This window comes from Saccostrea cucullata, unplaced genomic scaffold (genome assembly GCF_032062105.1).
Source record: "Saccostrea cucullata isolate Sc308-1 unplaced genomic scaffold, CSIRO_AGI_Scuc_v1 ctg6140, whole genome shotgun sequence".
Lineage (NCBI taxonomy): Eukaryota > Metazoa > Mollusca > Bivalvia > Ostreida > Ostreidae > Saccostrea > Saccostrea cuccullata.
The window spans coordinates 138573-153196 of NW_026922675.1; the positions used below are offsets into that span (position 1 = coordinate 138573).

At 32.4% G+C, this 14624-nt stretch overlaps 1 protein-coding gene across 1 annotated transcript in view; it reads right to left on the minus strand.

Annotated features, from left to right (window-relative positions):
* Positions 1-2522: 2522 nt before the first annotated feature.
* Positions 2523-14624, minus strand: part of LOC134262196 (uncharacterized) — a 28614-nt gene continuing 16512 nt past the window's right edge. The window contains exons 3-6 of the mRNA XM_062744581.1: positions 5682-5813; positions 3722-3848; positions 3405-3457; positions 2523-3078 (exon numbers count right to left, since the gene is read on the minus strand). Of these exons, the coding sequence (XP_062600565.1) occupies positions 2552-3078; positions 3405-3450 (573 nt within the window). The 5' untranslated portion in view covers positions 3451-3457; positions 3722-3848; positions 5682-5813 and the 3' untranslated portion in view covers positions 2523-2551. The remainder of the gene's footprint in view (positions 3079-3404; positions 3458-3721; positions 3849-5681; positions 5814-14624) is intronic.

Genomic DNA, 14624 nt, shown 5'->3' on the forward strand with positions numbered 1-14624 from the left:
AAATTTTGTGATGGGGCGTATCTTTCATTGTGCTAAATTTAAGAAAGTAGGAATAGAAAAATACCAGCTTTTTAACAAGTAAAACATATGAGAACTACTGTTATCATTTTGCGCTTTAGAGTTAGGTTAATTCATGTGTTTAAAAAAAAGAAGTTACATGAGCTTCACTTCTTTGTGTCTAGACAAGGCAAAGAACTGCTTGCAAAAGAACAGATACAAAGACGACTGCATTTAATTGATTTAATTTAATTAAAACATGAAAAACCACTTGGGAACTATCATAAACTATCAGCAAAGATCATATCAAAATCTTACCAATTAATTTGTTTAAATAATGTTTTCAGTGATTAAGATGAAAAAATCAAGTTATAAATCACTTTTTTCAAATATATTTTGTTGCATTTTTGCACAAAATCGCGTCGTAACAATGTGTCGTTCATCTGTGCCAAAAATTATGTGAGCTTAAAAAGTGTGGATCTGTATATTTTTCAACTGTACATGTATATGATTTGCTACAATAATTTTTCAAGCAAATTATGACACACAAATTCTCTTCCCAGTTCCCAATCTCACATAGTTTTGTCTTCCGCAATTAGGAGAGGGTAAAACGACGGAAAATTTACAGCTTCCTGGTGTGTTTATGTTTTTGTTCAAGGTCACACTTAAACGATTCTTAGAAAAAACTTAACAGATTTTCTGCATTGTCAACAAAGAAAGCTTTTTAAAGGGAAAAGACTTAAAACGTTTCTTTGTATAAACATTCTTAGTTGATTGTAAACACTTCGTGGTTTCCAAGGAAATCACTGGAGAATGATATCAATACAGCGTTGTTCATTTGATCTGAAAATATTTTATCAATTATACAAAAACAGATTGGGAAACAGACATAGCCTATATGAATTCTATCCACAACGCAAGGTTGTGTGCTATTGGATGAAAATTGAAGCATGTAAATAAAGCACAAGTGCAAACAAGAAAAATGATTCATTAGTAATTAATATACCCTTATTATGACATACTGATAAAGGTAAAGACAATGACTTTTGAAGACGTAAATATCTTTCACCGATATTTTGCATGCACACATGTATGCATGATTGTAAATGTTAATTGTTCTCCACAATTCTGAACCTTGTAAATCGTGAAGAAAACACAAGTACTTGTGAACAGGACCCTAACACCCACCTCCCGATAATCAACCCCTGGGCTTACTGGACATTTTTTCACGAATGATATTTATTACAATTGTTTATCATGTGAACAATAAAAAAAAATCGTAAAAATCCCGAAATAATCACTCCACAAAAAATACCCTATTATACATAATATGAGAGTCTTTTATTTCCTTCTGAAATGCAACAGAACAATTTAGAACAATCATGAACGTCCGTTATGAGAAAAATAGTCAAAATGATAATTTCCTTGTGATGTTTTATGCCTCCAAGAAGGAAGACTATAATTTATTTATTAAACAAACATAAGTTGAAGAATATTTCTTTTGTTTTGAATTTACTTTACTGTCCTATAATTTTAATGCACGCTACTTACGTCTAATTTTTATGTACATTTTCTGAAGGACTTTAATTTGAATACATGTCATATCGCACTCAAGCTACTATCTTTTTATTCATTAACAAATAATTCAATTTAAGCTGTAACACGACATTTGATAAAAGATTCAATTTGAATTGTATAACATAAGTCACCTACGTCATAATGAGTTACGTCAAAAACGTATTAATCCGCTTGACGTGAATTTTAAAATATGCTCAATTTAAAGGCAATTTTTTAAGGAAAAATTGTCTTATTGTCCACACTGAAGTGAAATTATAGGGAATGAAACTTTTTTTTTAACCTATGTTATACGATGTAATATAATTAATGAAATTTTACGCTCTTTATAATTCGCGGTTTATAAAGCGTAAACTGTACCAAGTAATGTAATATCGTATAGCATAGTTTAAAATAAGCTTCATTGCCTACGATTTAACATTTTAACTATACTTTGCCTTAAGGACGTATGCAACATTTGCGGTTATATTTAGTGTAAATTACTCAGTATCACATGCAGGTACCATAATACTGTAGTTACATTCCATAACTTTTACATTCTATAAACTCAAAGAACCCGTTCATGAAACCAGACTTAGGACAACTTGCTTTTTCGAAAGCATGCTTACTTACAGGCTTATGTACATATATAGATGCTAATGGAGGGATCGTGTGCATATATGAGAAATATATATAAAAATATTCTAACTAAGAATACAGTCTAAAACATGGTTGAAAATTCTTATAGACAACATTTTCGCATTGAGAAAAAACCCTGAGAATAAATGTATTAAAATAGAGATATACTGTACATAAAAATAAGTTTCTTGCAAAACTAATATTCCCCATTTGGGACTTTTATGAATAATTCCTTCAAGATTATTAAAACTAAGTATATAGAAAAGTAACAATTACTAGGTAAGTTATACATGAAGCACATCAAGTTATGTTTTCGACATGTACACTCTTGAATTAATTTTTTAGAGAATAATGGGTTACACTACAGCATCCCAGTTCCTAAAACGCTAAAACGAGGAGGTGGTAAATTGTCAAGATTAATTGATTCGCGACACATGTCGACATCTTGTGAACTTCTGGGTTCAAGAACAAAATATCCCTGACTTTCATTTTCAGTCAATGTAAAACGTCCCGGGCTCATCAATGCAGAAGTGTCAGTTGCAGATCCAGCTTTCACCATCGTGTATTTTTCATCGATGTCGAACGGAATATCTGTTGATTTTTTTTCTTTTGGTTTGCTTTTAAAGGAAGAAAACTGTCTTAATAATGGACGATGACTGGATTCATTAATACTATCCATTTCTTCTTCCTTTTTAATACAGGAATACATATAAGCAGGTGATTCTTCCTCTGATATGGTTGAACAGGTGCTTGGAAGTTCACTCACTAAAACTCTTCCTTTTGGATTCATTGCACAGTCTTTACACGGAAGGCGTAAACTAGATTTTGACTTGTGTGGTTCACAACATGTTGATGAAGATTGTGTGTAGCTATTTAAATTATTTTCATCTAAAAATAAATATACATGGATTTAAAAATCCTTTAATTTTAATATTCTTTATGATAAATCAACAATTGTTTGTAAAAGAAATAGGGTAAAAAGGATGGAAGCTTCAGCGCGTCATCTTAAAAGAGTTTAGTATGTTATTTGAAGAAATCGATTTGGAATCACACTTAAAGAAAATATTCAAGCACATGTACCTGGTAAAAATAAACTCAAATTTACATATTCTGCTCTTTTGGTAATTTTTTTTATAAGAAGAACAAATTTTAATTTTACTTTTCAGAGACCATAAGATGTATGTATTAGTATAGTTATATAACTATAACGTCACCATTATATGTTGTCACCGTTGGTCTCCAAGAGCTCTTCTCTTTCATTTTCAGACTAAATATCAAAAAGAATGTAGCTAGAAAGTAATTATCATATTTTTCAGTATTGCAAATGATTAAAATGCATGCTGTGCTTCACATTCTTCAGTTAACATAATAATTTAAAATCATAGATGAAACCAAAGACATGGGATATGAGCTGTATCTTATATCTTTCACGACTTTATAAATATGCTGATACAAATAAATAAATGTGAAATATAATTCATGGCTTGACTAGCCAATAAAAAGAGAATTATGTACATTCAGATATCTATACCGTGTTTTACAAGCTCCAATGAAAATACAGATGATGACGATAGTTCCACCGACAGATCCCGCAATAATCCAAAGTTTTGTCGAGAGAAGAAATGAAGGGACACTGCTGGTATTAAATTTTGGGTCGTCTACAAAGGAAATATTTTTTACATACACTATAAGAAATGAATTACTTTCTATAGAAATTCATCAAGCTTTTAAGACTCGAATCAAACATTATGCAGATCGTTTACATGTAGCTTTCTACAAAATGAATATATATATATATATATATATATATATATATATATATATATATATATATATATATATATATATATATATATATATATATATATATATATATATATATATATATATATATATATATATATATATATATTTCCTACGATGTTCAATTGTGGACGTTGAAAAAAATATCGCAGTACTTGATTGTTGACCTAAGAAAATAGAAATATTATATAAATATTGCATGTAGTTGAGTGTAACATTGAAAATTTTCACCCCAAGAAAACCATTGTCAACCGAGGCTGCATATAATAATCTAATTAAAATCAGATCCTTTGATCCATTCATTTTCATAGCTACTTGTACACAAGGATCTGGCACTCTGTAGCGATATATGGGAATATCAACAGCCTCGTTTAAAGTCATCATTTCGTACGTTCTTTGACCTTATCAGCAAATACAATTTATCAATGAGTCAAATGCCGACTGACTTTTTTCATACTTATTGTTAGTCCATCATTTATACACTAAATTGAAGACGGATTTTTCTGTTATTTCCCGATCATGACAAGGAGCACACGGCGGTGGGACGGGTCGTCAGGGGATGCTCACTCCATGGTATCTGATCCCACCTCTCATGTTTAAGAGGTCCGTGTTTGCTCTACTCCTTTTTTGTATTTTTTATGGACTTTGATTTTGAATACTTTTTTGTTATCTCCATATCCTTCACAAAAACATATGAAATTTTAGCAGAAACAAAATATAAAGATGATAAATAATCCAATTCTGTAAAGGAAGATAATCGAAATTTCAAGTAATTGCAACTTAGACTTAACAGAAAAATCATGAAAATGGGTCTTAAAACGTTAAAATATAAGTTTTTAAAAAATGTGTAGGCAGGGTGGAAGGAGGTACTGTAAATCACTTTTTATTTCAAGAACTTTATTTTCGCGTGAGAAAGCGAGCACGCCAAAATTTTATTCTCGCGTATAATAATATTTATTAAGATTTTATAGAGAAATTCTAAGATATCATGAAAATGATGTCTTGCTTATAAAGAGGTAATGACTATCTCGCGAAAATAAGGTGTCGCGAAAATTAAGTGATCTACAGTAAATAACATACTTTGAAAAAAAATATCCGTCCTCAAAGACTGTTGTTGGGAGAAGAGGCAGAGTGACGCATTGCATGGCCGGAATTTTTATTGTGTTAGATTTTGATTGGTCTATCTATGCCTCTCCTAAGACATGAAACAAAGTGACCATTTCAATGCATTGCTATACATTTGAATATTGACATGACCTCTCAGTTACCTCTGTGTATCCCATAAATTTAAACAAATTCTCGTTTTGTGGCAAGGACGATTACAAGTTTTCATATATAAAGTGTTGAATCAGTCTAAAAGACACCCTAAATCAGAGGGCAAAAGAGGTTTTTTATCCATCTTGTCTTTTATTAACTTTAACCTATGGTAGAGAGTGTGGTTCACACTTCTTTTCTAAATTAATTTCCATGAAAACATTGCGACAATTATAAAGGTAAAATGTTCATACTCCATCCAAAATTGGTGGCTCCCACAAATACAGACAACTCTGGATATAGAATAGTAAAATGGCGAGGAAAAAAAAATAACTTTACTTTTAAGAAATGTTGATAACGTATTATATAATTCAACATTTTATACTTTTTCCTTTTGTTATTTTTTTTTCGTTATTCCATTTCAATTGAATTACCAAATCTGCATCCATTTACATGATTACACAATTCCTCACAATATGTAGGACATTTTTCCCTGCACAACTCTCCGTACCAGCCTTTAGGGCACTTTGTTGAACAATTTGGATCGATCCAACCATTAGGACATCCTAAAAGAAAGATTTTTTTTTTCTCCCAACTTTTAGAAAAACGGTGAATTGTTTTTACTTCCATCTGATGAAGTAATAAAAAATATTGCTCTCATTTACTTGTAATGGAGAGAGAGAGAGAGAGAGAGAGAGAGAGAGAGAGAGAGAGTCAGAGAGAGAGAGTCTGCATGTACTTACGAACACATGTATCGTTTACCGCTCTATAGTTCACACAGCATTTTACCTTACTGCCATCACTGAAAAACAGATTTGAAAGAACTTAGCGAGTGAATCTTATAGGCCAAACTTCAAATATATACTATCAACTAATTAAGAGATATTTTATATGAAAACATCTGAGATAATAACCTATATTCAAGCAACGTCAAGGAATATGGGATTTTATCTCAGTGATACATGTGCATGGACTATTTTAGATTGAGTACCAATGAAGAGTTTTTTCACAAGGATTGCATATGCGAAGTATAAAAGCCATAGACATTACCGCTCAAAAGTTTCAACCAAGATTAATGTTTTTTCATAAGTACGGAAATATCCAACGTCCAAGTCAAAAGGTATCCAATACAAGGTCTTACCATAAAGAATACTAGTGAATATACGAAGTATGAATGTCTAAGCATTTACCTATGAAAAGTTATAATTTGGAATTTTTGTGTAAAAATGGGTCAAACTCCAAGGTCAAACGGTCATATTTAGTGGTTCCTAAAGAAAAATCTTGTCACAAGGAAAACACATGTGAAATATGAAAGACGTAGCTTCACTTAAAGTTATAGGCAAGGTTAAAGTTTTTGTCGACAAACAGACAAACAGACAGATTTACAGACAGACACGACAAAAACTATATATACCCAAATACTCGATTACGGGGGCAAAAAAGTATTTGGTTTTCCTGAAAGTAACAGATTATATCAGTAATGTTGCCAGAAAAAGTACGTAAAAACATATTGATGTGCATTAACAATACTTTTTCCTCCAAAATAAAAACCTACCCCTCATCACAGTAGCCTTCATTTGTTGCAGTGCAGAGAAAAGGCAATAAGCAACTTATTAGAAAGATGATAAACATGGCTGCTCTATCAACTAAAAAACAAGCCATTTTAAGTTTAAGGAAATATTTTTTATCACTTCCGTTTGATACAAGGAATTTTAACAAAAACACATTTCATGGAAGAATTATTGAACTAAAGAATTCAACCTTTGGTGAAAACCCTACATATTCGTGGGATTTATGAATTTAAAAGAAAAGTGATTAAAAACCTTTCACATTCTCTGCAGTTGTGCGTGGATATGAATGAATGGGTGAATTTTTTGGGGATTCTTAACAGAATGCTTCATTTACACTTGTCTCTTGATAAAACCTCTTCATAATTTAGATATTGAATAATGCATTGCCATTTCCTAAAAGGAAAAAAATAATGTTTTTAATTATCAATTTGGAAGACGGGCATAACAATAAGAGTCATATTTACTCATTGATTTAAGGATATTAATCTATTTAATAACTTCCCTTTCTAAGTTAGAGGCCATATATTGTGGGGGTTTTTCCTTTAATACGTATATACATATATACATGTATCAAGGAAGCAAATGATGACCTTTTATCTAAACAAATATGGTTATCGTATTGAATAATGTGTCTATAAATATACAAACAAAATTTTTTTAAAGCATACTTTCATGTAAAAACAAAGTTTCTTAACCCTAGAACACGAAACATAATATTATTTTTATACTAGATTCAAATCAGCAAAACGTTGAAGTATTCAAAAATTTTGACCCAACAAAATGTATGGCTCGAATGTATCTCTCAGAGTAGCAACTTAGCGTAGGTGTATCTATACCGTACCGTATCTTGTGCAAATGATCTCATGTATGATACATATAATTACATGTACTTGCATAAGATAAATCTTTTACAGCTTATAATAATTACTCCAAATCCACATTATTTGAAATATTTGTTAATTGATATGATCATCAGGTAGGTTTCTTTGCTAAGACTCTTTTACTACAGAAAACAAGCTTATGTCAATGCTTATTGATTTTGCACAGCACAGGCTCTGTAAGCTGACACGTGTCTTAGAAAAATGTTTTTTTTCCTTTCAAATACATGTACAGTCCTTTTCAACATGTTATTACTTCTGATGTCAATATCGTTGAAAATGAAAACTACATCTTCAATAAAAGTGAAATTCGGAAATTCTCCTATATGGAAATTGGTTTTTGTTTGTATGTTGTTTAACATCCGTCCCTCGTAAGAATTATTCACTCATACGGAGACACAGCCACTTGAAAAGATTGATGCTCATTAAACTCTGTTAACTAGACTTCGTGATTTATGAACAGATGTATATACATGTACATGTACACAAAACTTTTATATTAAAAATGTTGTGTATAATAAATTCTTTCGAAATTCCATTTCTACATACATGTTCCTGGTAAACATTAAATTGCCGGAGAGGTACCTTGCAAAAAATCCGGAAATGAAAAGAAATAAATGTCGGGAAAAGAAGAGACAAGTTGTGGGAAATGAAATAAAGAAGTGGTGGAAATGCCATGCCGATTTCCGGAAATGAGATGCAGCGGTCCTATCTTTACAGTCGTTAAGTACAAAAACAATTAGAAAGATCTTTTTCATATTTGTAGTCTAAACTCATTAAAAAAACCCCGCTTATATGACTTTAAAGTCTTTATATCATAAAGGAAAAATTTTGGACAGGGTTTATTTTCGTAGCTTGAAAACAAGAGAAATAGACAGGGCGGACCTTAAAACGCAGTTATCAGAAAAGGTCCGCCCTCTGTATTTCTGACATCTTTATGTTATATATGGAAATTTTTGGACAGCGTTTATTTTCGTAGCTTAAAAAACTAGACAAAGAGACAGGACGGACCTTAAAACGGAGTATAATATAAGGTCCACCCTCTGTATTTCAGATATCCTCATGTCATATAGGGAAATTTTTGGACAGGGTTTATTTTCGTAGCTTGAAAACTAGAGAAAAGGAGAGAGCGGATCTTAAAACGCAGTATAATATAAGGTCCGCCCTCTGTATTTCAGATATTTTTATGTCATAAAGGGAAATTTTTGAAAACTAGAGAAATAAACAGGGCGTAACTTTTATTGAATATTGAACTTTTCATTTCCGACATTTGTAAGTTTTAATATTTTAAAATTTTTTCATCTCTGACTTTTGTCAAATTCATGTCAGTACTTTTTCGGCAATGAAAAAGAATTCATACGTACGTTATAAAAATCCTTAAAGTAAAATAGTTTATATATTCAAATAAAGGCTTTGTTTAGCTGTCAAAGAAACTTAATAGATTTTACCCTGGGGCAGATGTAGGTATTGTGAAATGATCTTTCACTTAACTCCTTCCTTTACTTATAACTAGTCTTAATATTGTTTACAGAGTATACATGTATGTAATGATTAGGTTCGAAAAAATGTGATTTGAAATAAATGATATTATGTAATGCATAATCATATATAATACCCTGTTAAAATTCTATTTCCATCTTTGTTAAATATGTTAACCTTAAATTGCCGTAAAGGTATCCTAAAAATCAGAAAATGGGAAGAAAAAATTAATAACGTCGGAAATGAAAATAAAATTGTCGGATTCCGAAATAATAACAAAAATTGTCGGAAAATGCAATGCAAAATTCAGGAAATGAAATGCAGAGATCTAGTAGATATAATAATTAGCCTTTGAATTATGGCACGCCAAATTCACAAAAATGAGATAAACCTAGTTTCAATTGATAAACTAGGTTTATCGACTGTAAACTATAGTTTACAAACCGTAAACTAAAGTTAACGATTCGTTAATTATAGTTTTCATCTGTAAAACTATATTTAACGGTTGTTAACTATAGTTTACGAATGATAATCTAAGTTTATCTGTCTGTAATTAAACGTTAACAATAGATTTTGTTGATAAACATAAATTCACGTCTGTAAGCTATAATTTACGATCGTTAACTATATTTAAGAGTTTTTAATCATAGTTTCACAAATCGTGAAATTATATAAATCAGATCGTTAACTATAGTTAATCATGGCACGCCAAATTCACAAAAATGAGCTAAACATATTTTCACAGTCGATAAACTAGGTTTATCGGTTGTAAACTATAGTTTACGGACTGTAAACTATAGTTAACAACGTTAATCTATATTTTACATCCGTAACCATAGTTAACGCGATAATCTATGTTTCACAACCGTAAACTATACTTAACACTGAAAACAATCATTTGCGATTGCAAAACATAGATTATCTGATAAATACAGTTTCACAATTTGTAAACTATAGTTTACAAACTGTTAAGTATAGTTAACGATCTGATAGATATAGTTTCACAATTTGTGAAACTATGATTAACAACTCTTAACTATAGTTTACGATTGTAAACTATAGTTTACAAACGTGAATATATGTTTATCAACAAAATCTATTGTTAACGCTTATTACAGACAGATAAACTTAGAATATCATTCGTAAACTATGGTTAACAACCGTTAAATATAGCTTTACAGATGAAAACTATACTTAACGAATCGGTAACTATAGTTTACGGTTTGTAAACTATAATTAACAGTCGATAAACCTAGTTTATCAAATGTGAAACTAGGTTTATCTCATTTTTGTGAATTTGGCGTGCCACAGTTAATGGTTTGTAAACTATAGTTTACAAATCGTGAAACTGTATTTATTAGATAATCTATGTTTTGCAATCGCAAATGATTGTTTTTGGTGTTAAGCATAGTTTACAGTTGTGAAACATAGATTATCGCGTTAACTATGGTTTACAGATGTAAAATGTAGATTAACGTTGTTAACTATAGTTTACAGTCCGTAAACTATAGTTTACAAGCGATAAACCTAGTTTATCGACTGTGAAACTATGTTTTGCTCATTTTTGTGAATTTGGCGTGCCATATTGAATAGGTAAAAAACATTGTTAACTTATATATAAAAAAAAAAACAGGGGATATGGTACTTATGGGGAGCGACTTAAGGTTTTCTCAAACGAGACAATTATAGGCTAACCCCCAACTGCCCAAATCCGCAGGCCTGTTGTTTTTACAATAACGGGTGTAGGGTAGTACACCGTGACATAAGCCCCTGTCACAGTGACCCTCCAGTTATTGACAATAAAATTAAACTTAAAGAATGAAATTTTTTTATTTTAATACTAAAAAGAAATATTTTTGGAAAAATGTGAACTTTTTTGTGAGTGGAAGTCGAACATTTATCAAGTATATAGGAAAGAGAGTGTAACTAAATGATTCGTGTTGGACATACGAACATTCATCTGTTCATTCCATACTGATTAATCCGACTCTAAACTGGAAAGTGAAGGTAAATGTATGTACATTTGTATTCTTAATATTTTTTTATGATAATGTTGACATTAGTGTATTAATTTAAACGACAAAAGAAGCATGTCCCATCTTCCCGACAGGAACTCGATCAATAAATCTATACATTCCTTTATTTATATATTAATTTCTTACTTATTGTTTACTACATTCTCTTGGAGGAAACACTAGCTATTAATACAACTTTATATCCTTAATTAATTTCAAAAGAATAGTTTTTTTTCAATTTATATCGAATGAACACATGCATACAATTTATATAAAAGGCCGAGGGCGGACCTTTTCATATAGAGCCAGGCGGACCTAATATGCTATCGTATTAGACATTTCCAGCTAAGAGCGCCACGAGCTCGGACTCATACTCTGTACTTCGATATATAAGGGGCCGTATAAAAAGTTTTTTAAAAGGGTTGTAAAGCTATATACTAAGTATGGCGTATCTGAACTAAAAAAAGTAAAACACGATATTAAACAAAGATTAAGATAATATTTGCTATCTAAATTCAAAATAAAATCACCTATTTTGAACCCAAATATCATCCCCATATTTCTATACAATTAATTTAATGTTGAAACATTTATGCCGAGGCAATCCAAAGATTACCTTTTGGCATCATCGCGGTTTTTGGCAAAACAGCAGATCTCTTATGCTCTGTGATGGGGTACTTTTAAATCCATTAGGAATGCTGAAATATACAAAGAGCATTAGATCTGCCATTGGTATTTGCCATAGACGTGGATGTTTTTAAGTTTTAACGTATCTTTACAGGGCATAACACCCTGACAATATTATTTTATTTTAACATTGTTTAATATTAATTATGTTGTTTATAGTATTCGGAACAATAATTTGAACCTAGACTTTTGTGCTGCTTGTTTATATTTCACAACAGTTGTTGTGTGTACACATTTTATCTGCAATACTTAGCAGTTGTGTGTGTTTATCTCTTTAGTTTCTCACATTATTATGCATAATGCTCCTATTATTGGTGAGCCTTGTTTATGGTCGCTCACAGGTATACTTGACAGGAGAAGCACAACTGGTTGAACAATTGCTCATTTGATTTGTGCTTTTGTTCCCTATTATGTTGCATAAAATATTATGCATTTACGGTTGCTCACATTCCCACTCTGTATATTGTGGGTCGTGAGCCTTCTATAAGCTCGTGGCACATGTTTCTCGGGTCTCATTACTTTCTGAATATTGCATAATCTTGAAGGTATTTACAGGTAATGGGTGCTAAAGATTTGAACAAAACTTTATTTGATTGTGTCTACACTTTGTTTAAATTAGGTCACCATGCCTAGAGGGAGAAAACGTGTGCAGGTGGCCCCGCAAGACCAAGATGGATCAAATACTAAACGGGCGCGTTCTTCAAAGAGGGCAGCTCCGCCCAATCCACCTAACCCGTGTGTCCCTGAACAACACTCATCGGTTCCCTCGCAACTCGTAAATGTACCCTCCGCAGACGAAATTGCAGTAGCCCTTCTTAAGAGAATTCAAAATCCTACTGTTATTAATGAGCCCGTCTCGTCAACCCAGTCGGCGTCTGCTTCTTCAACATCGCCTGGCATCGACCATCCAAACTTACAAACTGTCACTAGCCAGCCGCCGACTGTTACACCTATGCCGCAAGATCTGCTGTCTTTAATTGGCAACCCGTCTTCACGCTTTACGATCAGCCAACCTGTACCCTCAGCCACCGCTGACAATAATTTACCATCTGCTAGTTCCGTCGAAGGTAGTACATGTACAACAATGCCTGTAAACTTTAGCAACATTTCTCTTGTCAAAAATGCTTTACCATTAGCTTATCATGTAAGTGACAAACTTAAGAATTCTGTTTTCGACGATGTATATGTAGATTTTGCCGCCTTGTTACCACACGTCAAGCGACCTGACGAAGCACATGGTATTTCGTCAGGTGTCAAACTTCAAACCAACTGCCATTCAACCCCTATAAAGACACTGTTCAATGTCTATCAATGGAACAATGCGTTTGATATTTACATGTCCCTATACATTACAAAATACCCATCGCTCGCTTTAGACCTGATAAAGTATTGAAACAACATAAGAAAATTGGCATTAGACTACGGTTTCCAGGCGGCAAGCTTAAGGTTTTATGATGAAGAATTTAGAAAACTTCGTCAAGTCCACAAACTTGAGTGGTCAGTTATGCATGATGAGTTGTGGCTGGTGGCAACAAACCAGAACAAATCTGGTATTTACAACCTCTTCGCTAATTCAAAGCGCGGCAAAACCCACTTTCATGGCAGGATCCAGCAGAGACCAGAATACCCAAAAGGTTTCTGCTGGAGATTCTGCACTACAGGGCAGTGTGGATTCAAGGACTGTAAACTCAAACACCTGTGTGTACACTGTGGCAAAAAGCATGCAACAGACACATGCAGCTCTGCAAAGAAATAGCAAATTTCCCCAAAATCACAGAACACCAGTGAAGTGTGATAGGCTAGCGTATCACCTTACTGGCTACAATAAATTTGACTGAGATGTTTTACTCTCGAGTTTTTCCGTTGGCTTTCGATTTGGTGCTGGACCTTCCGTTCAGTCAGTTTTGAAATGTAGAAATCATAAAAGTGCTATTGAGAATCCCGAAATTGTCTGGGAAAAAATAAATAAGGAAATAAAATTAGGTCGATATAGAGGTCCTTTTGATCAACCCCCCTTTCCAAATTTTGTTTGTTCACCTTTAGGTTTGGTTCCTAAAAAAGAAGTAGGAAAATATTGCGTCATTCATGACTTGTCCTTTCCTAAAGGAGCGTCTGTTAATGATTCAATTCCACGAGAGTTCTGTTCCGTCTCTTACGAAAACATAGAGACTGTTATCGGTTTAGTTCAATCACATGGTTTTATTTCGCTTATGGCAAAAGCAGACATTGAGGACGTTTTTCGTTTGCTTCCTATCCACCCTGTTGATTATCATTTACTTGACTTTGTATGGGAAGGTGAATATTACTATGACACATGTTTACCTATGGGTTGCTCATCTTCATGTCAGCTATTTGAGAAATTCGCATCAGCACTCCATTGGGTTTTATCACAGAACTTTAGGGTGGTAGGCATATCACATCTTCTGGATGACTTCTTTTTCGTGGGTAAACAAAATACTAGTGTTTGTGCACACTCGTTAGATCAATTTTTAAAATTATGTAACGATATTGGTGTACCGATTAAGAATGAAAAAACTCAGTTACCAACGAAAATTATTACAATTTATGGAATAGAAATTGATTCCATGTTAATGGTCGCACGTTTGCTAGAGGAAAAAATTGATAAAATATCTTGTATTTTGCATACTTTTAGGAAAAAACGCAGCATTTCTTTGCAAGAGCTTCAGTCATTAATTGGGTTATTAAACTTTGCATGTAGTGTTGTTATTCCAGGCAAGGCTTTCCTA